A 27,727-nucleotide genomic window follows, 5' to 3' on the forward strand; every position below is an offset into this window, starting at 1 on the left:
TGCCATATTTACTATTCTTTCGACACATCGGGATGGTTTGTCCCTGTAACCTCAACAGGGATTCCTTGAAATACAGCCAGCTCTCCTGGACTCCTTTCCCCTTCATGTTAGTCCCCCAGGGGATCCTACCCATCCGTTCCCTGATAGACCCAGGCCAGTTGGGTACAGCAGAATAGCAGAAGGCAGATATACTGTCCACTGGATTAACAGTTTTCTGTTCCCTGACTGACCAGAGCAGAGGCTGCTCCAGGCTAATGAGAACACCTGACTCCAATTAACCTGGAAAGAGTCAGGTGAGGCCATTAGCTAATGTGACCCCCTGACTCTAATTAAGGCCCCTCTGATAATACAAAAGGGCTCACTCCAGTCAGGCAGAGAGGAGCCAGAGGAGAGGAAGTGTGGTTGAAGGGCTGGTTAATGAGGACACCCTCAAGTCATTGGTAAGGGAGCCCTAAGGTAAGGGAGAAGCAGGAGAGCTGTGGGGAAGTGGCCCAGGGAAATGTAGCAACTCTGGCTGCCAACAGCTGCTACCATTAGGGTCCCTGTGCAGGAATCCAGAGTAGAGGGCAGGCCCGGGTTCCCCCCAACTCACCACTACAGAAACACCTCCCTCCTGGGAGGGGAAAACATGCCCCTGTCAGGAGAGGAGGCTAAACTGTTTTGGCATGAGGCTGTCGGAGCAACAGAGACTGTGGGAGTTCTTTCCCCAACCTCCATTGCTGGCTTATGATGAAAAGGGCTCAGTAGACTGTATCCCTGGCCCTAGAGAGAGAAGGGCTACATGGAGGGTTGCAATGAGCCTCTGAAGCTAGCATAAATTGCCTGGAAGCGGGGGACAAGGTCAGAGCTCTGCCACAATATATATCTATAGGGCCCTACCAAATTCACAGGGCATTTTGGTCAATTTCACGGTCACAGAATTTTAAAAATAGTAAATTTCATGATTTCAGCTATTTAATTCTGAAATTTCACGGTGTTGTAATTGTAGAGATCCTGACCCGAAAAGGAGTTGTGGAGTGCTCACGAGGTTATTTTAGGAGGAGTTGTGGTACTGCCACCCTTACTTCTGCGCTGCTGCTGGCAGCGCTGCTGCCTTCAGAGCTGGGCAGCTGGAGAGCAGTGGTGGCTGGCCGGGAGCCCAGCTCTGAAGGCAGAGCTGCTGCCAGCAGCAGCGGAGAAGTAAGGACAGCGTGGTAGGGTATTGCCACCCTTACTTCTTCGCTGCTGCCTGCAAAGCAGGGCCCTCAATCAGCAGCCACCGCTCTCTGGCCATCCAGCTCTGAAGGCAGCAGTGCAGAAGTAAGGGTGGCCTGGTATGGTAAGGGTAGCAATGCTGCGACCCTCCTAAAATAACTTTGTGGCTCCCCTGCAGCTCCCTTTTGGGTCAGGACCCCCAAATTGAGAGAGGCTGGTCTCCCCTGTGAAATCTGTATAGTATAGGGTAAAAGCACACAAGACCAGATTTCACAGCGGAAGACCAGATTTCACCGTCTGTGATGCGTTTTTCATGGTCGTGAATTTGGGAGGGCCCTCTTTATATAGAACCACGTTAGATGTCCCACCCGTCTTCCAGAAATTTCTATCAACCAATCCCAGTCCCACTTCACCATTCAGAACTCCACCCACTCTTATCTTTTCAAGGACCAGTGACAGTCAATTTTACTTACTAGCCACTCCCTTCAATCACCAGTGACTCATGTGACAGTCTGTACACCTATGTTCACCCCTTTTAAGAGATTATGCTAAATTTTGTATATAGTATATACAGTATCAATTAAAAACTCATGAATTGCTGATCATTGTTGTCCTGGTAAAATATGTGTGGCAACATTGTATGTAAAGAGATAAGATTCCACTGTACAATATTACCAGGACATGTTCTGGAGGGCAGTGATAAGTTCCGCAGAGACAAAAGGCTAGCCAATGCCTCAGCCAGGTGTCAACAAGATCAAATTCACCATCACCTGATTAAGTGGCCACTCTTTGCAGTAGAAAGGATGTGGGCAAAAGATCTACATTTTGACAAAGAATTAGCTTGATGGTCCTGGCCATGCAGTTTTTCTGTCTCCTGAACATCAGCTGGAGATGATTCTTGCACAAGAGGAAGGGCTATAATGGGAAAGGACATATGTCCCAAATCATCTCACCGTTGCTCTCTACCCATGGCAGCATCAACCCCTGAAGAACAAAGAAGCAGCATTGGACTGGGAAAGGGAGGGAGATCCTGAATGAAAGAGGTTCAGGTAGTAAGACTGTTGGAAAATGTGGTGAGAGAGACCTTTTGCTTTGTATTTACATAGCTTGTTAAGTGAGGTGTTAGTTGTGTTTTACCTTTTATTTCCTTGTAACCAATTCTGGCTTATGTCTCATTACTTGTTGTCATTTAAAATCTTTTTGTAGTTAATTAATTTTTGTTGTTTTATCTAAACCAGTTTGTTTGGATTGAAGTGTTTGGGAAATTCCATTTGGGAGAACAAGATTTATGCATATCATTTTCCATTAATGAAATGATGGACTTTATGAAATGAAATGATGAGCTTTATTGTGCAGGAGGGTTCTGGGTAGTACAAGACTCACATTTCTGGGAGAATGTCTGGGACTGGGAGTTTGCTGATGTTACCCTGCAGTGTAATTCAATAGCACTCATACAATATAGCTGGGAGTGATTTACATGCTGGAGGCTGTGTGAGAGTAGACCAGGAGTGGTTGGTCTCACAGCAAAACAGTGTAAAAGGCACCCCAAGTTGGGGAATTGAGGGAACCACAGCTGTCCATCAGTCCAGATTGACCCTTGGTAATGTCAAAGCTCCATCCATTCCCCTCCGTCCTTAGGGTTCTGAACAGTTATATAACAATTTTTTCTCTCATTAGTCATAGCAGACATAACAAGAATCTCAGGGCTGGTCTACATTTAAAAAGCTGCACCAGTGCCACTGTAGCACTTTAGTGAAGACACCACTATGCCAGCGTGGGGAGAGCTGCTTCTGTCAGTGTAGTTTAATTTACCTCTGCAAGAGGTGGTAGCTATGGTGACGGGAGAAGCTCTCCTGCCAACATAACACTGTCTACACTGGAGGTTATGTCGATATAACTACATCGCTCAGGGATGTGGACATTCCACACCCCTGAGCGATGTAGTTATACCTATATAAGGTTGTAGTGTAGACCTAGTGTTTTCATTACTTCCCTTCTACTTTCTCGAACAGTTGAGGTTTTCATTTACAGATTGAAATTGAAGCCTAATGTTTCTACTATGAACATTATTCATATTATGTTCATGTAAATACTTCATTTAAAAATAAAAATAACTAAAGCTTCGACAAACAGTGCACTTCTGGAGCCCTAATTATTAGACACAGAGACAATTTGGAGGGGGTTCAGAGAGAAGAGCAACAAAAATAGTTTACAGCCTGCAGGGACTGATTTTTCAGTGAAGATCAAAAGTGAAATTTGGAAGCTCCATTTCTTAAGACTTCTAAGAACTCAACTGAACAAAATTCTAGTAAACCTACAATAATGAACAATGCTGCAAAAGATGTTCTAGATAAATGGTTCCCAGTTTGGTCTCTGAATCAGTTGTTCATGAAGTGCGTGCTAGTGGTTTGTAAAAAATTGGGTGGGTTTATAACATGCTGTTGGCTTTCCTCCTTGTTTCCAGCTGATTCTGCTGTCTGTCTTCATTTTCTCTGAAACAGCACTAATCTTAGTAGTTTGGGTCTTAAAAGGACTTTGTCAACAAACTCGTGTATATTAAAACTGTCTTAAATGAGCATTCAAAGAATTGACAAAAAAATCCATTGTTTAATGGAGGCAGTCTGCTAATAAAGGTGGTGCTGGATTGTACTTGGTACTTTTGAGGATATTTAGGAGTGATTCCACTAGATTGGTGACAGACATTTGCAGATCATAAGTATCATTAAATTCTGCTCTTGTTCAACTATGCATACTCTTTTTAAATTTCAACAAGGTTTAGTCATAGTTAGTTTTAGAGGAAAAATTAAGATACTAAAATTGGAATAGATGAGGGTAAATATAACTTTAAAGATTCAATCATATATGTAATTCAAATACTTCATTATGTGTTACTAAAGCTACAGTATTAATTTATTTTACCTTTCCAAACAGCACCCGACAATGCCATCTACTCCTTGATGTCTTCAATTCAACTGAACATGAGCTGACCGTTAGTGCTAAAAACAACGAAGACCTAGTTCTGCATGCGGGGGAATGTCAACGGTAAGTGCTTTTGGCATTAAAGAGATACTGCTATAGCTTTATTCTCTCAACTTTTGTGAACTATTCATTTTTTTAAGATCATTGTACAGTTCAGAGACTGTAATCTATTTTTGTTTCTCTGAAGATACATCTTTGAGTGCTAAGAATTTCTCGGTGTAATTTATTTTGTCTGCAGTTTTCATGCAGTAAAATTAATTGCAGAGTACAAGGTGATTGTTACTTGTGGAGCGAAAGAGTGGGTTCAGCATTGTACAAATGACGTGGACTGTTGGATTGACTGGCTATGTTTTCCTAAAACTTTCATAATATAATGGCTCTTGATGCACTTTAAACACAGCGTATTTTGATGTTGAAACCTCCGTTTTTATTTATTGAAATAGATTGAATTCACGGATATATAATCTTTGCACAGAATAGACCTTTCTTGATTCAGTTTACTTCTACCATAACAACCATTCTGGGAAAAGGAGAAATGGACAAAAGAAAATGGAAAGAGAGAAAGAGAAAACAAGAGCAATTACAGTAGGGTAGCTCTGCAGTCTGTTCCCTTCATTCATCTCTGTCATAAATATAAAGGGAAGGGTAAACCCCTGTAAAATCCCTCCTGGCCAGAGGAAAAATCCTCTCAACTGTAATGGGTTAAGAAGCTAAAGGTAAGCTCGCTGGCACCTGACCAAAATGACCAATGAGGAGACAAGATACTTTCAAAAGCTGGGAGGAGGGAGAAAAACAAAGGGTCTGTGTCTGTCTATATGCTGCTTTTGCCGGGGATAGACCAGGAATGGAGTCTTAGAACTTTTAGTAAGTAATCTAGCTAGAGATGCGTTAGATTATGATTTCTTTAAATGGCTGAGAAAAGAATTGTGCTGAATAGAATGACTATTTCTGTCTGTGTGTCCTTTTTGTAAGGTTTTGCCTAGAGGGATTCTTTATGTTTTGAATCTAATTACCCTGTAAGGTATCTACCATCCTGATTTTACAGAGGTGATTCCTTTACTTCTATTTACTTCTATTTCTATTAAAAGTCTTCTTGTAAGGAAACTGAATGCTTTTTCATTGTTCTCAGATCCAAGGGTTTGGATCTGTGGTCACCTATGCAAATTGGTGAGGATTTTTACCAAACCTTTCCCAGGAAGTGGGGTGTAAGGGTTGGGAGGATTTTGGGGGGAAAGACGTGTCCAAACTACGTTTCCCAGTAAACCCAGTTAGAGTTTGGTGGTGGCAGTGGTTATTCCAAGGACAAAGGATAAAATTAATTTGTACCTTGGGGAAGTGTTAACCTAAGCTGGTAAAAGTAAGCTTAGGAGGTTTTCATGCAGGTCCTCACATCTGTACCCTAGAGTTTAGAGTGAGGGAGGAACCTTGACAATCTCTTTGGGCACTTATCTAGGCAGGAGGTCTTAGAGGTATTCCCATCTGCTTTCCTAACCTGTCCACTTAACAGTTGTTAGACTATTTGTTCCCAAGGGCAGGTACCATCCTTCTTTAAAATCTGGAAAGTGCATGGCACATAATGGACGCAGTCCTAAACAATTAATAAATGGTGTTGAGACCATTACCCTATCAATCAAATCCTTCCTAAGACCCCACTTCTTCTGTGATGCTTATAAGAAGTGAATTTATTTTATCATTTGGGGAAAATCAATTTTGTGATGCCGAAATATTAACAAGAGGCTTCCTCAAAAGTTTATGCCTCACATACAACTAAACATTATATTGTCTGAGTAAAATATCCAGCCTTCCAAACTGTCCCTCTACCAAAATAGCCATCAATTACATATTTGTTCCCCCCCTTCCTCCTCCCAGGTTGTGGAGAGAGGTGAGTTGGTGTGTGTCAAGGTTCCTTCCCCACTCTGAACTCTAGGGTACAGATGTGGCGACCTGCATGAAAACCTCCTAAGCTGACTTTTACCAGCTTAGGTTAAAACGTCCCTAAGGTACAAACTATTTTACCCTTTGCCCTTGGACTTCCACTGCCACCACCAAACTTTATCTAGGTTCCTGAAAAAATTAGAGTTTGGAAACGTCTTTCCCCCCAAAATCCTCCCAACCCTTGCACCCCACTTCCTGGGGAAGGTTTGGTAAAAATCCTCACCAATTTGCATAGGTGACTACAGACCCAAACCCTTGGATCTTAGAACAATGAAAAAGCATTCAGTTTCCTTACAAGAAGACTTTTAATGGAAGTAAAAAAGAATCACTTCTGTAAAATCAGGATGGTAAATACCTTACAGGGTAATCAGATTCAAAACATAGGGAATCCCTCTAGGCAAAACCTTAAGTTACAAAAAAGATACACAGACAGGAATATTCATTCTATTCAGCACAGCTGTTTTCTCAGCCATTTAAAGAAATCATAATCTAACGCATCTCTAGCTAGATTACTTACTAAGTTCTAAGACTCCATTCCTGTTCTGTCCCCGGCCAAAGCATCACACAGACAGACCCAGACCCTTTGTTTTTCTCCCTCCTCCCAGCTTTTGAAAGTATCTTGTCTCCTCATTGGTCATTTTGGTCAGGTGCCAGCGAGGTTACCTTTAGCTTCTTAACCCTTTACAGGTGAGAGGATTTTTCCTCTGGCCAGGAGGGATTTTACAGGGGTTTACCCTTCCCTTTATATTTATGACAGTGTGAGTTGGAGAAATGAGTCTTGTGACAAAGTTCCTCCTCTGCCTTGGTGGGTCCTGTGCTTATTGGCAGTTTTGCTCGCCTCAGAGGTTCCTGGCAGCCCTCATTTGGCCATTTTCGTGGCTCAAATTTGCTGTTCAGTTAGCCTCATCACTGTCCAGCATGGGGAAAAGGAAGAACAATCCCCATAGTCTCTGCTGATCCACCTAGTGGATTGGGGGAACAGGCCAGAGATCTTCTCCTCTGATGGAACCAACCGTCCAGGTCAACTCCTCCGGTATCAAGTAGGGAGTTGGGGGGGTGAAGGATGGGGGGAACTGGGCCCGCCCTCTACTCCGCGTTCCAGCCCAGGTCCCTGTGGATTGCAGCTGTCTACAGTGGCTCCTGTAACAGCTGCGTGACAGCTACAACTCCCTGGGCTGCTTTCCCATGGTCTCCTCCCAACACCTTCTTTATTCTCACCACAGGACCTCCCTCCTTATGTCTGGTAATGCTTGTACTTCTCAGTCTTCCAGTAGTATGCCTTCTCACTCTCAGCTTTTTGCTCCCAGCTCCTCACACACACACCACAAACTGAAGTGAGCTCCTTTTAAAACCCAGGTGCCCTGATTAGCCTGCCTGTCTTAATTGATTCTGGCAGCTTCTTGATTGGCCTCAGGTGTTCTAATCAGCCTGTCTGCTTTAATTGTTTCTAGAAAGTTCCTGATGGTTCTGGAATCTTCCCTGTTACCTTACCCAGGAAAAAGGGACCTACTTAACCTGGGGCTAATATATCTGCCTTCTGTTACTCTCCTGTAGCCATCTGGCCTGACCCTGTCACAGTCTACACTGAGTATTTCGGGAATTTAGGCAGAAAAAGGTTTCCTCGGTTGATGGTAGCGGAATCTGGCTCTTTCTGAAAGGTGGTTCTTCGCCATCTTCTCCATACTCTGAAACAAAAATTGAAGATGAGAATCAGGTTGATAACTGACAAGTGTCAACATCAAGTGATTTTTTTTAAGTTAAGATATGCACTTCCTTAAGAGTTCTCAGTATTCTGCCCTACTTAAAGGTGGGATTGACAGTCTGCCTCCAAAGGACCCAGTACTTCCCTTTAAGCTTTCATCAGCCAAGAAGACCTAATGTCCAAACAGGGTGTGGAATAGAATTTTCTGATCACATCCAGAACCTCAGTGAACACCACAGTTCTAAATCCAGATAACTTTTGGCGTTCAACTTCTCAATATCCTGTTTTACTGTCATTGATGTGGGCAACTTAGTCTTAATTCAAGTAATTTTCTCTGCAAAATAACCACAAATTTGCTCTCAGCGAGGGGTAGTCAAAATCAGCCCCTGTGAGAAGGCAAATTTCATTAAACAGTTTCTCTACCATATGGAATGGTGGCTCTTCTCAAGAGGTTGCAGATGCTTTGCCTCTCACACAACTATACCTCAAGACCTTAGGAAACGTTTGTCCCAATAAATCATCTTTGGCCCAGGATTTCTGCCATTAGCTCTTTAGCTGTCCCGCACCTCACAAATCATTTTAAAACCAAGATTACTTGTGAGGATGAAACTATCAAAGGGGAAACACTCCAATACCATTGATAGTGGCAGATTATCAGAATAAGTTCCTCACTCCTCTAGGAGAATAGTAATACATTTTCAAACTATTGGAGCCTATGATTTTCCATGAGAGGAGTACATTATCCAGCCCTTTAATTCTAACGCAAACACTAGATCCAAAGCTGAATCTGCAGCTACCTGGGACAGCCCTGTAACCCTCATGTTGGCCACAAAATCCTGAACTGAATATGAAGATTCATCTTCTTACGTCAGTGTTGAAATTATTGGGTGTTGTCAGCCTGAGTGACTCCAGAGCCACAGCATTCAGGAAATCCATTGTCTCAAATTGAAGCTGCACTTTTGCCATTTGTTCGTTATAGAATTCACCTCTTCCATGATCCCTGCATTAAATAAGACAATAATATGCAGTCTTGTCTTCCTTATGTTTAATTAAAAAGATAAAAAGAAAAAACTTAAACACTCACCAAGATATGCCATGCCTAACCATAGTAAATGTGTGATTGTGCTGCTGTGTCCCTTGTCCTTCGTTTTCACATCCCTTCCATATTGTTTCTGAACCTCAGTCGTATTTTAAAAAATCCTGTAAGCTCTTTGGAGTAAGGACTAAATCTTTCTACATCTTTTGTGAGGAGCCAGCACAGATTTGGGTGGCATAAAATAATAAATTGTAGTAATAGAATCATAGAACTGGAAGGAACTTTGAGAGGTCATCTAGTCCAATCCCCTGCACTCATGGCAGGACTAAGTATTATCCAGACCATCCCTGACAGGTGTTTGTCTAACCTGTTCTTAGAAATCTCCAGAGATGGAGATTCTACAATCTCCCTACGCAATTTATTACAGTGCTTAACCACCCTGACAGTTAAGGAGTTTTTCCTAAACCGCCCTTTCTGCAATTTAAGCTCAGTGCTTCTTGTCCTGTCCTCAGAGGTTAAGAACAACATTTTCCCCCCTCCTCCTTCTAACAATCTGTTATGTACTTGAAAACTGTTATACCTCTGTCTTCTCTTCTCCAGGCTAAACAAACTCAATTTTTTCAATTTTCCCTGTTAGGTCATGTTTTCTAGACCTTTACTCCTTTTTGTTGCTCTTCTCTGTACTTTTGCCAATTTGTCCACATCTTTCCTGAAATATGGTGCCCAGAACTGGTCACAGTACTCCAGCTGAGGTCTAATCAGCATGGAGTAGAGTGGAAGAATTACTTCTTGTGTCTTGCTTACAACACTCCTGCTAATACATCCCAAAATGATGTCTTCCTCTGCCCTGCCCCCCCCTTTTGTTTTTTTGTTGCAACAGTGTTACTTTGTTGACTCCTATTTGGCTTGTGATCCACTATGACCTCCAGATCCCTTTGCGCAGTACTCCTTCTTAGGCAGTCATTTCCCATTTTGTATATGTGCAACTGATTGTTCCTTCCTAAGTGGAGTACTTTGCATTTGTCCTTATTGAATTTCATCCTATTTACTTCAGACCATTTCTGAATGGTCCAGATAATTTTTAATTTTAATTATACCCTCCAAAGCACTTGCAACCTCTGCCAACTTGGTATCGTCCACAAACTTTACAAGTGTATGCTCTATGCTATTATCTAAATCATTGATGAAGATATTGAAGAGAACTGGACCCAGAACTGATCCTTGTGCCCCCCCCCCCGGTATGCCCTTCCTTCTTGACTGTGAATACTATAATACTATAAACACCTTTTAAAAATAGGTCTATAGCACAGTGACCCTTTATTGGGTCGATAAATTTGAATAAATGGCTCCTTTTATTTTTTTATTTAAGTTTAATAATTTTAATTTAAATAGTCTGAAATGCCAATGTCATAACAGATGTAAACATTTCCAAGTACTTTAGTCCTCCAGTAGGGTCATTTATCAAGGAAAAACTTCACAGCTTGTTCCATGTTTAAATTTTCATATTATATGCTCCTATCACAATAATGTGATTTTAGTCTCATCGTAAAATATTTGAATGTTTCAGAGTAGCAGCCGTGTTAGTCTGTATTCGCAAAAAGAAAAAGAGTACTTGTGGCACCTTAGAGACTAACCAATTTATTTGAGCAAAAGCTTTTGTGAGCTACAAAGCTTATGCTCAAATAAATTGGTTAGTCTCTAAGGTGCCACAGGTACTCCTTTTCTTTTTATTTGAATGTTGTAATCTGGGTTATAAATTGCACATTACTATGCGTATTTTGTATTAATTTATCTTCTGTTTCACAGAATAAGTACTTTTAATTGTAAGCATTACTGCATAGCTCCTACTTTGTTTCCATAGTTCTATAGATAGTATAATTGAACATATAGGCAAACTTAAATTGCGTTTAAGAAGGCCCTGAGAAGATTACCAAACCGCTTCAGTGAGAAGACTGATTTTACTACCCAGAGGACAGTATGAAAAATGCAGAAATTAGCCTTTTTCAATCTTCCTGGCTGTCCAGGGACAGGGTGCACTGGGCTTCCCAACAGAGCCTTGGCGCTGGATTCTCACTTGTCCCTTTTTTTCTGTCTTATGGACTACCCTTTATTAATATCTGATTAGGTGTTTGACATATTCACCTCTAGTCAATTTTTAATTCCTTGTTCTTTCTCCATCGCCAGTATCTCCATTATTTCCTTTGTCACCCATCATTAATATTTCCCTCATTTCTCTTCTGTTTTATCCCTATGCATTCCCCTCACTCTCCAGCCCCTTCTTCAGGGCTTGTCTACATAGAGACTTATTGCTTGGCCAACCAGGGTATAAAATCTACATTGTACTAGCCTGCCACGCTAACTGGCCATGGTGGACCATGTTACAATGCACTACTACTGCTTGAAATAGGCTGTGGAAAGCATAAGCACTCCTGTATCATTCCACTCAACATAGCAAAGCTTTATTTATCTGGTGTTTTAAGAAAAGTGTGCAGTTCTCTCCCTTCCCAGCCACCGCTGTAATAAATTAAAACGCTGACTGCAACAATTGTCTTATTCTGCAAAATAATGCAACCCCGGGGGCTCCTTAGTGCTACAGTACTACTCTACTATGGCTAATCATTCTCTGAGTAACTAATGAAGGTTACAGGACAGCCACTGTAGTTTGAAAAAACATATATTTGTATATGGAATGTTCAGTGGTTACCATTAAATAAATATTTAAGAGTTACATAACAATAGCATCTGTGAGAGCATGTTCCTTTTTTCTTATATGTAGAATAAGGAAATATGAGGAATATACTTGTCTTATCAATTTCTATTCCTTATCCCCTTTGTCTTGGAGAAATGACCAGCAGTTCAGGGGTGACCAGTTAGCATGCTTCTTCTATCTGAGGAACACAGAAAGAAACATAAATTCTGGCAAATCAAGTGTAAAAGTATAATTCGTACTCCTGGGAGTATTCTGCGCCAAAAAATTAAAATTTGCAGAATTTTAAAATATTGTGTGCAGAATTTATTTGTCACAATAACACTACATAATCACGCCAGTTTCAATTATTTTGATAATTTATTTCAAAATACCTGTCAGCAAATATGTCTGTAACTATACAGAAACACATACAAAAATTCCTCCGGGAGTAGAGTTAAAGAAACCCTTATGACAACCCAGTTCCTGTTTCTCTGCCCCCCTTCCCCCCCCCCAAGCCCAGCTGGAGGGCCAGACACCCACAACCCCTCCCCCCGAGACCCCAATCGTGGGGCCCTTCTTGCCCAGGCACCCGCCCACTTCTCCTGCAGAGCCCAGGGATCCAGAGGGAGAAACAGCCTGATGCTTGGTCCCAGACTAGCACAGTGTTTCCTGTGCACCACCCTCTCTTTCCTTCAGGGCATGCTGAGAAACTGCAGCTGTCAGGAACCCTCTATCTTCCTCCCCCTCCCCCAAGCAGTGTCTTCTATGTGGAAGTTGGGCTCTGCCGGGTCCAATGGTCCTTAGTGGCTGCTAGCAGCACTGCAGCCCATTTCTGTGAGGGAAAGGAAATTCTGCACACACAGTGGCACAGAATTCCTCCACGAGTGAATTAGGTAGGCCAAAAAGAATTAGAAGAGCAACTAGTAAAAGAAAAAATAATTGCTGTTCATTTTTGTGTAAGTACATGAGAAGCAGAAAACCTGCCAAACAACAGTGCAGCCACTGGATGATCAAGATGCTAAAGGAGCACTCAAAGGAGATGAGGCCATTGCAGAAAATCTAAATGAATTCTTTCCATTGGCCTTCGTTGCAGGGGATGTGAGAGAGATTCCCACACCTGAGCCCTTCTTTTTAGATGACAAAATCTGAGGAATGGTCCCAGATTGAGGTCTCACTAGAGGAGGTTTTGGAACAAAGTGACAAATTAAACAGTGATAAGTAATCAGGACCAGATGGTATTCACCAAAGAGTTCTGAAGGAACTCAAATATGAAATTGCAGAACTACTAACTATGGTATATAACACTTAAAGCAGCATCTGTACTACATGACTGGTTGGTAGATAATGTAACACCGATTTTTAAAAGAGATTCCAGAGGCGATCCTGGCAATTATAGGCCAGTGAGCCTAACTTAATTACTAGGCAAATTGGTTGAAACTATACTAAAGAACACAATTATCAGTCTCATAGATGAATGAAATATGTTGGGGAAGAGCCAACAGAGCTTTTATAAAGGGAAATTATACCTTAAAAATCTATTAGAATTCTTTGACAGTGACAACAAGCATGTGGACAAGGGTGATCTAGTGGATATAATGTACTTGAACTTTCAGAAAGCCTTTGACAAGGTCCTGCAGCAAAGGCTCGTAAGCAAAGTAAGCAGTTATGGGATAAGAGGAAAGGTCCTCCCATGGATCAGTTAAAACTGGTTAAAAAATAGGAAACAGGGGGTTGGAATAAATGGTCAGTTTTCACAGTGGAGAGAAGTAAATGTCAGGGTCCCCTAAGGATCGGTACTGGGACCAGTGCTCTTCAACGTATTCATAAATGATCTGGAAAGGGGGGTAAACAGTGAGGTGTCAAAGTTTGCAGACCATGCAAAATTTCTCAAGCTAGTTAAGTCCAAAGCAGTGTGCGAAGAGTTACCAAGGGGATCTCACAATACTGGGTGACTGAGCAAGAGAATGGCAGATTAAATTCAATGTTAAGTGCAAAGTATTGCACATTGGAAAACATAATTCCAACTATACATACAAAATAATGCGATCTAAATTAGCTGTTACAGTTCAAGAAAGAGATCTTGGTGTCATCGTAGATAGTTCTCTGGAAACATAAGCTCAGTGTGCAGCAGCAGTTAAAAAAGCTAACCGTGTTAGGAAACATTAGGAAAGGGATCGATAAAACAGAAAATATCATAATGCCAGTTTATAAATCCATGGCATGCCCACACTTTGTATACTGCATACAGTTCTGGTCGTCTCATCTCAAAAAATGGTAGGGGTGTGTGTGTTTGTGTGTGTGTATGTATGTATTAAAAAAAAATTGGAAGAGGTACAGAGAAGAGCAACAAAAGTGATTAGGGGTATGGAAAGCTTCCCTGTGAGGAGAGATTAAAAAGACAAGGACTGTTCATCTTGGAAAAGTGATAATAAGGGGGATACGATAGAAGTTTATAAAATCATGAACAGTGTGAAGGAAGTGTTGTTTACCCCTTCACATAACACATGAACCAGGGTTCACGCAATGAAATTAATAGGCAGCAGGTTTAAAACAAACATTAGGAAGTACTTCTTCACACAATACATGGTGATCCTGTGGAACTTGTTGCCAGGGGATGTTGTGAAGGCCAAAAGTGTAACTGGGTTCAAAAAAGAATTAGATAAGTTTATGGAGGATAGGTCCATCAGTGGCTAGTAGCCAAGATGGTCAGGGGCACAACTCCATGATCTGGGTTTCCCTAAACCTCTGACTACTCGAAGCTTGGATTGGATGACAGGGTGGGTCACTCGAGAAACCACCCTGTTCATCTGAAGCTTCTGGCATTGGCCATTCTCAAAAGACAGGACTCTGGGCTAGGTAGTCCGTTGGTCTGATCCACTGTGGCCATTCTTATGTTCTTATTGTTCATCTTTGTGGCAGCGGAGCTGGCAGGGATATGCTTTTTATCCTTTGCCCAAATCCCCAAGATATCTTCTTGGGAGTGCACTTCATGCTTCCCTTTTCAGTAGCTGTGGAATTCAAAATGTTCCTATGGATCCTGCTATTATGATGGCCACTTTCTTCATTTGGAGGCCAGGTACACTTGGAATATACTGTTTTACTGGAGAGTTTGGTGCTCTCTGTCCCCTTTATAAAATATTAGTTGGAGGGTAGGGGCCAGGATTGCTGGCCACCAAACCATCCAGTGGATGAAAGTAGTGGGATCCTTGGGAGAGGAGTGTGTCTTGGCTTACAATTTCAGTTGATTATGTTTTGGATTCATTGGAAAGATACTCTCAAGTGCTGCAAAAGAACACAAAATATATTTTTCAACTCATCAAACTTTAATAGCTGAGTTTCTTCCGGCTCTAATATATACATTGAAAGTTATTGTTTACGTCACTGGTAGCTTGTGTGAGGGGTTGTAATTGATGCTGGTGAACTTCTGGGTAGATTGAGTGATGTGTATAGTAGCCTCAGTTAATTAAAATATGTTCGTTGTATTAGAATGATGTGTGTCTATTTTGCGAACCTACTCAGTTGAATACACCTCTCATGATAGCGAGAGATATGGGCTTTATTTTATATATATGGTTTTGGGCAAATTTGTCTTAAATCACTTTTCTATGTGACCGGAGTCTCCCATTTGCAAAGTTTTTCGAGAAAATCACTTGTACATTAGATTCTAACTTTACCATTTAAAGTGTGTGACACTGTATCTGCAGGAAAATTCCACACTTGGCTATAACCTTAGTAGTATCATTTTGTAGTCTTTCTGCCTCCCCTAATGCTGTTTAGCTGTTACATTAGTTTTCTTTAATGTAGGAGATGCTGCTGCTCAACTCTACAGGAGACTATTGAAGGACTCTTTTGTAAGAGTGTTGAAATGTGATGAATGTAATCAGTAGTAACAACTTATTTGTCATAGTCTTTTGGTGGTTACTACAAAATTAAAACAGCAGAATGTATCAGACAGAGCTCTTGAAAGGAGCTGTATTATGTATGTTAACAAAAATAATGTATTGCCAGCAGCAGTGATTTTAATTTATTGAAAAACTTAGTTATGGTAATTATTGTGTTTCTTACTTGATTATCAAGCCATTAAAATTAAATTTCATGACAACCCTCGTTTACGTGTAAATCACTTTGTAATTTATGGTAATAGATGTTATCTCATTACATGCCTCAAGATATCTAGTTTTGTACAGCATATCATGCATTGCCTTTGAATTTAAATTCTGTGCACAGCATGTCTGGCACTGAAGAATCTCAAACAACATAATCAGTGGAAAGATATTTATCATGGTGATGATCTCAGTAGCTCAACTCTGTCATCTGTCTTTGTGGTGCACCATAACTGAGTTAGGAAAGTCTTTCATGCATATGAGATAAACAAAGATTCTACAGTCAAGAGCTGCAGGTGTCATAAAAGGTGCAGAGGCTAAGAATGGTTTGGTCGATTAAATGACTGGCAATAAGGAGATCCAAACACTGTTGCTGACCAAGTGACATCTTCCTATGAAAGAATGTCTTGCCAAGTGTAAAGGATGTGAAAATCTGAATCTACTTAATCTGTTAGAGGTTTCAGCTTTATATGAATTGTCTGTTTCTCTCCTAAAGAAGTTGTCATCATACAAAGAACTACTCTTACTTTCAGAATACAAGGGTCCTTGAGTGAAAGCTGAGATGAAGTTAGAATAAAATTTATAAAATTTTATAAGGTGGCCCCATCTGGAATGCCCTCCAGCAGCAGGCTGCAGCAAGACAGAATGCCTGCCTCAATTTCCCTTCTCCTCCTGCCCATGAAAGGAACATAGTCTCCCATTGTCTAATGTAGAGCCCAGCTCTGGGCATAATTTATTCACGCACGCCAGTGCAATATTCCTCTCCCCCCTTCCAACCTTTTAGAAAACCATTTTCCAGTTTACACAATAAACATACAGCAGGTGTCTCCCAAATCCCTTTCCAGGGATGATATCAGCAAGTCAGCCAGCTGAAACTCAATAGCAGGACTGTGTTCTCAGTGGCTTTGGCTCCTGTTTCAGGACCCCACTCTCTAGATGTCACTGCCTGAGGGTGGCTGGTCTTCCTGCTGCCCTTCATTCATGTCTTTGCCCTGAGGGCTTCCCCTCTTGCAGGGTTCCATCCTGCAGGTCTCCCAGCCTGTCACTTCTGTCCCTGCTCAGGGGATGCACCCTATCACAACTATCCTCTTGCTCCTGGGCTTGGCTTCCCCATACCAACCTAGATCTTCCACTTTTCCTAGGGGCCACTGTCTGAGTCTTCCACTTGTCGGGATCCCCAACTTTGATCTGTTTTCATCAACAGTTTTCCTCTAAGCTCGTCACTGGGCAGCTCACAGTTACTACTTGACTTCCAAACTTAGCTCTCTCCAAGCAACTCCTGCCAGCTCTTCCTGCTGCTTCTCTCTCCTCTGGGTCTCTGGCAGCTCTCAGCTGCCACTTCCTGACTCTCTCACAGTGACTTGCCAGTTCTCCGACGGTCCCAGTTTGCTCCCCAGTGTGACCCAAGTGTCCTCTTTTAAGTTCAGTTGGAATGAGCTAATGAATCACAAGTGCACTGGCCTCTTCCCTCATAAAGGGTCAGTGTTACTGTATGACAGATATATAAGGACTTACCTGGTTTATAAAGAGAGAAGAAAAGACACAATGAGAAAAGGGTGGAGTTTGGTTACAGTACATAGCATTAGAAACACTTGTCTAAATGTGATGCTTCTAGAGGGAAGCAGTTTTCTTGTGCATTTACAAAAAGTCAGCAAGAATGTGCTAAACATTCTTATAGGTGGGGCGGGTAGCAACACCTGTAATTAATGCCCAACAATTGCCATGATAAGATATTTTTTCAGTTGCTTTTAATTTTGCCAAATTTAACCATTTGGGCTGAAATTTTCTATGCTCGGTGTCTATTTTAGGGTGAATTCTTCTGGAAAATTTCAGCCACAATGGTTCAGCTGTTTCAGAGAATGTTGTCATGAGAAAAGGCATTGTTTTCCCATTAAAAAAATTTCTGGCCACCTTTTCTTTTCTAGCATCCCTATGCTTTGGAGAAAGGGTTTGAAATTTAGGAAGGGGGTGCCTCTGTGACAGGTGGCTTTTGCTGTGTCCATCAATATCTGCCAAAATTTGGCTTGATTATAATAGTTGAAATATCGCAGATTGCACATGCTCAGTAGAGACTTCTTACAGATGAACGGCTAAAACCCTTGAAGATTCCATCCATGCAGACCATGCTCCTTCGCCTCACAGCTCCTGTGTGTGATTTAACTGCTCATGCACCATCTCCCCACTGACCAGCTGAGCATGCTGCTGCCCAAGGTGCAGCTCCTAGCTGCTGAGAGCCAGTATGATCAGGAAGCCTGTCTTTCCTGTGCTCTGCATGACACCCCCCCTGTTGGCCCAGGCACCGTGAAGGAGGAAGCCATGTGACTTGAATGCACAGAGGACCAGAACATGACTGTGAGAAAGAAATAGGTTGGAGCAAGGAGTTTGGTGAGACTGGGATAGGGGACTGGGAGTTGTTGGGCTAGGATTGGGACTAAAAGTAAGCGGGTAGAGGGCAAAGTGCAACTTGTTGGGCTAAGAGACTGGGAGGAGACAGGGACTGCGAGGCAGGTGTAGGGGGAGACTGAGAGCCACTGAGGAAAATGGGTGAAGGAAGAGAAGATAGGGAGGGAATGGGAGGTGGAGTGAGTGCAGAGGCAGGTCTGACACGTAGCTGGTGCAAGGACTCAATATGTAGAGAGATTAGGACAGGATGCTAGGTCAGGAGTGGTGACTGATATGAGGAACCTGGGGAGTGAGTCTGAAACTAGCAGCCAGTGTGCAGGGGAGAACTACATAATACTGTGAGGGAGGTGAGAGATGAATCAGACCAGGAGCTGAGAGGGGCAGTTGGGATTGGGTGGGCAATGAGACTGGGAGTTGGAGGAGATGTGGAACAGAGGAATGACTGGGACTCTGACTGGGGAATCGGATTGGGAGACACAGGGCAGCTGGGCAAGGGGACTGGGGCTAGGATGTGAAACCTGAGATGTGGGGACTGGGACTACGTAGTTAGAGAAAATGGGATTAGGCTGAGGAGCCAGGGATGGGTAAGAGATGAACAGCTTGGAAGGGATGGGGCAGAATGGTCAGACTATGGGGGAATAAGCAAAAGTGACCACTAGAAACACTTCCCTCCAGAGCCTCGAATGGAACCCATGATCTCTGAATCTCACAATTCTTCTGCTTTCAGCTAATATTTGTGAAATCCAGTGGTAAAGTATATCTCATTTCCCTCCACCTCATCCCAAGTGCTAGTCCATACTGTAACTGAGGCTTGACTGCCAAGATGTTACTTAGTTGGCACTATAATGTAACATAGGCATATTTCCTGTATTTACACTCTCCAGACACACCATAAAGATACCAAAGTGTCAACGGTAGCCTTTTTAAAAAACACAAAAAACAGGTGGTTTGTCAGGATCGGATTCTGAGAGCGAGAGAGAGAGACAGGAAGTTTGGATGGGGAAGGGGGTAAGTCAGCCAAGGTCAGAGAAGCTGAAGTGGGAGAAAAGGTTCCATGGTTCAGCACACAAGCAATACATTACAATAGATGAACACAGGACAATTCCAGGAGACCCTGATCCCAGCCCAAAGAATGCTCTGCAGAGCAGAGGAAACGGAGGCACAGGAATGCATAGATGTTCGTTTTTGTATAGATCTTTGTATTTCTTGTTCCATTAAAGAAAGAGAGCAATAACATTGCAGAACCCTGTGCAAAGTGTCTGTATGTGTTTTGTGCTACACCTTATCATATGCCCCTCAAAGACGTAAACCAGAAGGCTCACACCTTTGGGTGGAGTTCTGGGAGAGTGGGTGCAGTTAAGCTCTGGGGAGAGTCTGAGGAGTCAATACTGGTTCCAAGGTGTGAGGCATTGGGCTGCATAGTCTAAACTCTCAGGAAAGGGTGATAGAGAGAGGAATTGCACCACAAGAGTGTGCTTAGGGATCCCAAGCCAGGAGGGTGTTCAACATATTCATATATGATCTGGAAAAACGGGAGACCAGTGAGGTGGCAAAGTTGTTTACAGATTGTACAACTTTACTAAAGATAGGTGCAAAGCAGACTGCAAAGAGTTACAAAGGGGTCTCACAAAACCGGATGACTGGGCAAGAAAATGGCAGATGAAATTCAATGTCGATAAGTGCATTGGAATACATAATCCCAACTGTACATACAAAAGGATGAGGTCTAAATTAGCTGCTGTTGTTTGTACTGCAGAGTGTTGTTCAGGCTGATAAGTTAATGCTGCTCGTGCTGCTGTTCCTTGAGCTCCAGTGTTAGTTCCCCTTGCAGTGAGTGCAGCTTGCAATTCAGGAGATCTCCATTATGTCCATAAAGGAAGACCACAGTCTCGGTTCAGTTGCAAAGGGGCTGGGCCAGGTTTATTCTCAATAAAGCCTGGTCCTAGTGCCCCATAGGAGGTACAGGTACACTAACATGTGTATGCCCGTGCAATCAGCACATCAGGATGCTGTCCCCTAAGCTAGCACAAGATGTCCCTCCTATGACTTCTGCTTTTATATATTGATATAAGCAAATTATGTATTACATTCCATATGCTTTTCTTCATTATACTGTACCTGCTAATTCAAAGAAAACATCCTCATCCCTTATCATGTCATTCCTTCCTTATTTTACAAGGGGTCTGTGTCCCTGTTCCATGTCCTAGGAATGTGTTTATGCAGCTACTTGAGAACTCTGGTTGTTCCTGTACCATCCTATCCGGTCAGGAATGTGGTTACTTAGTGTTAGCTAATACCTAATGTGTTGCTATTCTGCCAACACTAGGCCTACTCTGGTTCACAGCCTTTGGTGCATACTGTTAGTTATGCCTAGGAGCTCCAGAAAGGCCTATACATGTTACCATTCAAAAAGAGATCTTGAGGTCATCTTGGATAGTTCTCTGAAAAAAATCTGCTGAGTGTGCAGTGGAAGTCAAAAAAGCTAACAATTTTAGGAACCATTGGGAGAGGGATATATAATAATAATGAAAATATAAATCCATGGTATGCCCATACCTTGAATAATCCATGCAGTTCTGGTTCCCCCATTTCAAAAAAGATATATTAGAATTGGAAAAAGTACAAAGAATGGCAAGAAAAATGATAAGGACTGTGGAACAGATTCCATGTGAGAAGAGATTAAAAGTATGGGAGCGGTCTTGGAAAAGAGATTACTAAGGGAGTATATGATACAGGACTATAAAATCCTGAATGGTGTGGAGAAAATGAACAAGAAACTGTTTACCCATTCACATAACATGTGAACCAGGGTTCATCCAATGAAATTAGTAGGCAGTAGGTTTTAAGCAATCATAAGGAAGGTTGTCTTCACACAGTGCACAGTGAACGTGTGGAGCTCATTGTCAGGGGGCATTGTGAAGGCTGAAAGTATAACTGGGTTCAAACAAGAATTAGATAAGTTCATGGAAGATTGGTCCATCACTGGCTATTAGCCAATATGGTCAAGGATGCAGCACCATGCTCGGGGTGTCCCTAAACCTCTGACTGCTAGAAGCTAGGACTAGAGAACAGGGGATGGATAACTCAAAGGGGAGCATCCGATGAAGTGAGCTGTAGCTCACGAAAGCTCATGCTCAAATAAATTGGTTAGTCTCTAAGGTGCCACAAGTACTCCTTTTCTTTTTTCAAAGGGGATGATCACTCAATAAAGTGCCCTGTTCTGTTCATTCCCTCTGAAGCATCTGGCACTGGACTCTGTCAGAGGACAGGACACTGGACTAAATGGACCATTGATTTGACCCAGTATGGTCATTTTTATGTTCTTATGAGGCATTGATGGGACTCTGTTTAGAATCCGGAGGCTTAAAACACCTAGGATCCAGCAACTTTTAAAAAAATCTTTCAAAACAAGCTTAGAAATTCATTTTCATTTTTTATTCTGAACAATAACACCACACTGTAGTCAGAGCAAAGAAACAGATGGCCATTCACATACAATTTTCATATGTATCTTACAGAGACGTTTGATTTTTCATTTTTAGTTAAAGGTATAAAAGTCTAAAGTTCCCCTTCACTATAAAGGGCACAAAACAAAAGTAAGTTCTCCATCTTTGGTCGGAGCACTTGTAGTATTACTTTGCCACATCTTTGATTAGAGCTCTGATATCATTTCTTTTCAGGGGCACTGATCATATGTACTGCAGTGTCTGTTCCAATCTGCTTCTAGCTTCATTCAGGAAAGAAGGCAGCACAGTGACTTGAAGTTGCAGAGCTAGCCTTAGCAATTTTAAGTAGGCATGTGAAACAGTTTTGCCCTCCCTGTGCCCAGAATGGTAACTATATCTTGTCCCTCCCACTGTGCACATAGACGGCCTAAGATTTTTGGAAGGAGTTGCGGAGATGATCATTTGGGTACACCGAAAGTTAAATGACTCTTAAATAACAAGTGTGTGTATGGGAGAGGATCTTTCGAGGATTATTGAGGCAAACTGCTTAAATGTATATGGCTAGCAAGAACATCCAAAGTTACAATTGCAAGAATTTTTTTAAAAAAAGAAAAAATAAGCATAAATATTTTGGAAGGCATATAAAACTTCATGCTTCAGTGCATAAACAATCCTCTAATTCAGTATTTCTCAACTTTTTTGATACTAGGGACCAGCTTGCTTCCTTCCTAAACCGTGTTGGGGAGATCTCAGGGACTGACACCAGTCCACAGACTGGTCGTTGAGAAATACTGCGCTAATTAATGGGGTAATTGGGAAAATACTTTCACTCGGGACAATTTTTCCCATAGATGTCTACTGCAGGGTTTCTTTTGCCTTCTTCAGAAGCACCTGTTGCTGGCCACGGTCAGGAGTAAGATGCTGCACTAGATGTTATGACAATTCCTCTGTTCTCCTTATCCTTCCCACACAGATTCTAAGCTCAGAAGACACCACTGTGATCATCTAATCCAATGGTTCTCAGAGGCTTGCTGTGTGAAAGGGGTCACCAATACAAAAGTTTGAGTGACTGATCTAATCCAACCTGTGTAACACAGGGCATAGGACTTTCCTGAACTAATTTCTGTTTGAATTAGAACATGTCTTTTAGAAAATATCTGTTCTTGATGTAAAAATTGCCAGTGATGGAGAATCCACAACAACACTCGGTAAGTTGGGTCAATGGTTGATTAGCCTCATTATTAAAAACTTATGCCTTATTTCCTGTCTGAATTTGTCTGGCTTTAACTTCCAGCCATTGAATCTTGTTATACCTTTGTCTGATAGACTGAAGATCCCATTATCAAATATTTGTTCCCCATGTAAGTGCTTATACACTGTGATTAAATTATTTTTTAACTTTCTCTTATGCTAAATAGATTGAGCTCTTTGAGTCTGTCACTATATGGCATGTTTTCTAATCCTTCAATCAATCTTGTGGCTCTTCTGTGAACCCTATCCAGTTTATTAACATCTTTCTGAATAGTGGACACCAGAACTGGACACAGTATTCCAGTAGCAATTGCACCAGTACCAAATTCAGAGGTAATATACCCTCCCTACTTCTACTCTATATTCCCCTGTTTATGCATCCAATCTTGGATGCATAAACGGGAATATAGCTTTTGGTCACAGCGTCACTTTGGGAGCTTATGTTCAGTTGATTGTCCCCTATGAGCCTCGAATCTTTTTCACAGTCACTGCATCCTGAGAGACTTTTAAGTAATGTCTTGTAAATATGGTCTATAATTCTTTGTTCCTAGATGTATAGGTTTACATTTGGCCTTATTAAAATGCATATTGTTTTCTTAAGTGCAATTTACCAAGCAACCAAGACTGCTCTGTATCATTGACCTGTCCTCTTAATTATTTACTACTCCCCAATCTTTGTGTCATTGTAAATTTCATCAGTAATGATTTTGTTTTTTTTCTGGTCATTAATAAAAATGTTAAATAGTGTAGGGCGAAGAACTGATTGGCATTAATTCTATTATCCTCTATTAATTCTTTATTAATGGACTCCTGCATCAGCTCTTCTATTACTTTGCCCATGATTGATGTCAGGCTGACAAGCCTATAATTAACAAGGTCATCATGTTTACCCTTTTTAAATATTGGCACAAGATTAGCTTTCTTCCAGTCCTCTGGAACTTCCCCAATGTTCCAGGATTTATTGAAAATCAGCAGTAAGGATCCAGTGAGTTCTTTGGTCAGCTCATTTAAAACTCTCAGATGCAAGTTATCTGGAATGGCTGATTTAAAAATGTCTAGCTTCAGTAGCTACTCATTAACATCTACCTAAGGTACTGTTGGCTTGGAAAAGTCTCATAATCATCATCATCATCATGTGATATGACTACATAACGGTTTTCCCCAAATATAGAACAGAGATATTTACTGAATCTGTCTGCCTGTTCTTCATTATTATTGACTATTCTACTATTTCCATCCAGTAATAGCCCAGTACCTTTATTAGAATCTCTTTGTTCCTGATTTGCTCACAAACCGGGAAGAATTAGTAGGGGAAGCAAAAGTGGATGGGAATCTGGGAGGCAGTGACCATGAGTTGGTTGAGTTCAGGATCCTGACACAGGAAAGAAAGGTAAGCAGCAGGATACGGACCCTGGACTTCAGGAAAGCAGACTTCAACTCCCTCAGGGAATGGATGGGTAGGATCCCCTGGGGGACTAACATGAAGGGGAAAGGAGTCCAGGAGAGCTGGCTGTATTTCAAGGAATCCCTGTTGAGGTTACAGGGACAAACCATCCCGATGAGTCGAAAGAATAGTAAATATGGCAGGCGACCAGCTTGGCTTAACGGTGAAATCCTAGCGGATCTTAAACATAAAAAAGAAGCTTACAAGAAGTGGAAGGTTGGACATATGACCAGGGAAGAGTATAAAAATATTGCTCGGGCATGTAGGAATGAAATCAGGAGGGCGAAATCACACCTGGAGCTGCAGCTAGCGAGAGATGTTAAGAGTAACAAGAAGGGTTTCTTCAGGTATGTTGGCAACAAGAAGAAAGCCAAGGAAAGTGTGGGCCCCTTAATGAATGAGGGAGGCAACCTAGTGACAGAGGATGGGAAAAAGCTAATGTACTTAATACTTTTTTTGCCTCTGTCTTCACGAACAAGGTCTGCTTGGACTGCTGTGCTGGGCATCACAACATTGGGAATAGATGGCCAGCCCTCTGTGGAGAAAGAGGTGGTTAGGGACTATTTAGAAAAGCTGGACGTGCACAAGTCCATGGGGCCGGACGAGTTGCATCCGAGAGTGCTAAAGGAATTGGCGGCTGTGATTGCAGAGCCATTGGCCATTATCTTTGAAAACTCGTGGTGAACGGGGGAAGTCCCGGATGACTGGAAAAAGGCTAATGTAGTGCCAATCTTTAAAAAAGGGAAGAAGGAGGATCCTGGGAACTACAGGCCAGTCAGCCTCACCTCAGTCCCTGGAAAAATCATGGAGCAGGTCCTCAAAGAATCAATCCTGAAGCACTTACATGAGAGGAAAGTGATCAGGAACAGTCAGCATGGATTCACCAAGGGAAGGTCATGCCTGACTAATCTAATCGCCTTCTATGATGAGATTACTGGTTCTGTGGATGAAGGGAAAGCAGTGGATGTATTGTTTCTTGACTTTAGCAAAGCTTTTGACACAGTCTCCCACAGTATTCTTGTCAGCAAGTTAAAGAAGTATGGGCTGGATGAATGCACTATAAGGTGGGTAGAAACTTGGCTAGATTGTCGGGTTCAACGGGTAGTGATCAATGGCTCCATGTTTAGTTGGCAGCCGGTGTCAAGTGGAGTGCCCCAGGGGTCGGTCCTGGGGCCGGTTTTGTTCAATATCTTCATAAATGATCTGGAGGATGGTATGGATTGCACTCTCAGCAAATTTGCGGATGATACTAAACTGGGAGGAGTGGTAGATACGCTGGAGGGCAGGGATAGGATACAGAGGGACCTAGACAAATTGGAGGATTGGGCCAAAAGAAATCTGATGAGGTTCAAGAAGGATAAGTGCAGGGTCCTGCACTTAGGACAGAAGAATCCAATGCACAGCTACAGACTAGGGACCGAATGGCTAGGCAGCAGTTCTGCGGAAAAGGACCTAGGGGTGACAGTGGACGAGAAGCTGGATATGAGTCAGCAGTGTGCCCTTGTTGCCAAGAAGGCCAACGGCATTTTGGGCTGTATAAGTAGGGGCATAGCGAGCAGATCGAGGGACGTGATCGTTCCCCTCTATTTGACATTGGTGAGCCCTCATCTGGAGTACTGTGTCCAGTTTTGGGCCCCACACTACAAGAAGGATGTGGATAAATTGGAGAGAGTCCAGCGAAGGGCAACAAAAATGATTAGGGGACTGGAACACATGACTTATGAGGAGAGGCTGAGGGAACTGGGATTGTTTAGTCTGCAGAAGAGAAGAATGAGGGGGGATTTGCTGTTGTTTCTGTGGCTGTGGATGGCATTGTGTTCTGCACGGCTGAGGTTATGGGGCAAGTGATCCTGCTTTTCCACAATTTCAGCCCGTGCACGTCGGCAGAAGCACTCTATGTAGAAGTCTAGTCTGTTGTTTCAACCTTCAGGAGGAGTCCACCCAGAATCCTTCTTTTTGTAGTCTTGGTAGGAAGGTCTCTGTGGGTTAGTATGTTCAGAGGTGTGTTGGAAATATTCCTTGAGTCGGAGGCGTCGAAAATAGGATTCTAGGTCACCACAGAACTGTATCATGTTCGTGGGGGTGGAGGGGCAGAAGGAGACGCCCCAAGATAGGACAGATTCTTCTGCTGGGCTAAGAGTATAGTTGGATAGATCAACAATATTGCTGGGTGGGTTAAGGGAACCACTGTTGTGGCCCCTTGTGACATGTAGTAGTTTAGATAGTTCATTGTCTTTTTTCTTTTGTAGAGAAGCAAAGTGTGTGTTGTAAATGGCTTGTCTAGTTTTTGTAAAGTCAAGCCATGAGGAAGTTTGTGTGGAAGGTTGTTTTTTTATGAGAGTGTCAAGGTTCCTTCCCCACTTTGAACTCTAGGGTACAGATGTGGGGACCTGCATGAAAACCTCCTAAACTTACTTTTAGTAGCTTAGGTTAAAACGTCCCTAAGGTACAAACTATTTTACCCTTTGCCCTTGGACTTCCACTGCCACCACTAAACTTTATCTGGGTTCCTGAGAAAACAGAGTTTGGAAACGTCTTTCCCCCCAAAATCCTCCCAACCCTTGCACCCCACTTCCTGGGGAAGGTTTGGTAAAAATCCTCACCAATTTGCATAGGTGACTACAGACCCAAACCCTTGGATCTTAGAACAATGAAAAAGCATTCAGTTTCCTTACAAGAAGACTTTTAATGGAAGTAAAAAAGAATCACTTCTGCAAAATCAGGATGGTAAATACCTTACAGGGTAATCAGATTCAAAACATAGGGAATCCCTCTAGGCAAAACCTTAAGATACAAAAAAGACACACAGACAGGAATATTCATTCTATTCAGCACAGCTGTTTTCTCAGCCATTTAAAGAAATCATAATCTAACGCATCTCTAGCTAGATTACTTACTAAGTTCTAAGACTCCATTCCTGTTCTGTCCCCGGCCAAAGCATCACACAGACAGACCCAGACCCTTTGTTTTTCTCCCTCCTCCCAGCTTTTGAAAGTATCTTGTCTCCTCATTGGTCATTTTGGTCAGGTGCCGGCGAGATTACCTTTAGCTTCTTAACCCTTTACAGGTGAGAGGATTTTTCCTCTGGCCAGGAGGGATTTTAAAGGTGATTACCCTTCCCTTTATGTTTATGAGAGAGAGTATCCAGTTTTGAGAGCTCATTCTTAATCTTTCCCTGTTTGCTGTAGAGGATGTTGATCAGGTGGTTCCGCAGTTTCTTTGAGAGCGTGTGGCACAAGCTGTCAGCATAGTCAGTGTGGTATGTAGATTGTAATGGATTTTTTACCTTCAGTCCTTTTGGTACGATGTCCATCTGTTTGCATTTGGAAAGGAAGATGATGTCAGTCTGTATCTGTATGAGTTTTTTCATGAAATTGATAATTTCCACTCCATACGGCTAAATTCAGTGGCTTGCATAATAACAGGTTTCAGAGTAACAGCCGTGTTAGTCTGTATTCGCAAAAAGAAAAGGAGTACTTGTGGCACCTTAGAGACTAACCAATTTATTTGAGCATCAGCTTTCGTGAGCTACAGCTCACTTCATC

The 27,727-nt window shown here is 42.2% G+C and overlaps 1 protein-coding gene across 3 annotated transcripts in view; it reads left to right on the forward strand.

Annotated features, from left to right (window-relative positions):
- Positions 1-27,727, forward strand: part of TRAPPC9 (trafficking protein particle complex subunit 9) — an 829,667-nt gene that overhangs the window by 343,383 nt on the left and 458,557 nt on the right. For all 3 annotated transcript variants that reach the window (XM_073330054.1, XM_073330052.1, XM_073330055.1), the window contains exon 19: positions 4,126-4,236. In XM_073330054.1, coding sequence (XP_073186155.1) covers positions 4,126-4,236 — 111 coding nt within the window. The remainder of the gene's footprint in view (positions 1-4,125; positions 4,237-27,727) is intronic.

This window comes from Lepidochelys kempii, chromosome 2 (genome assembly GCF_965140265.1).
Source record: "Lepidochelys kempii isolate rLepKem1 chromosome 2, rLepKem1.hap2, whole genome shotgun sequence".
NCBI classification, from domain to species: domain Eukaryota; kingdom Metazoa; phylum Chordata; order Testudines; family Cheloniidae; genus Lepidochelys; species Lepidochelys kempii.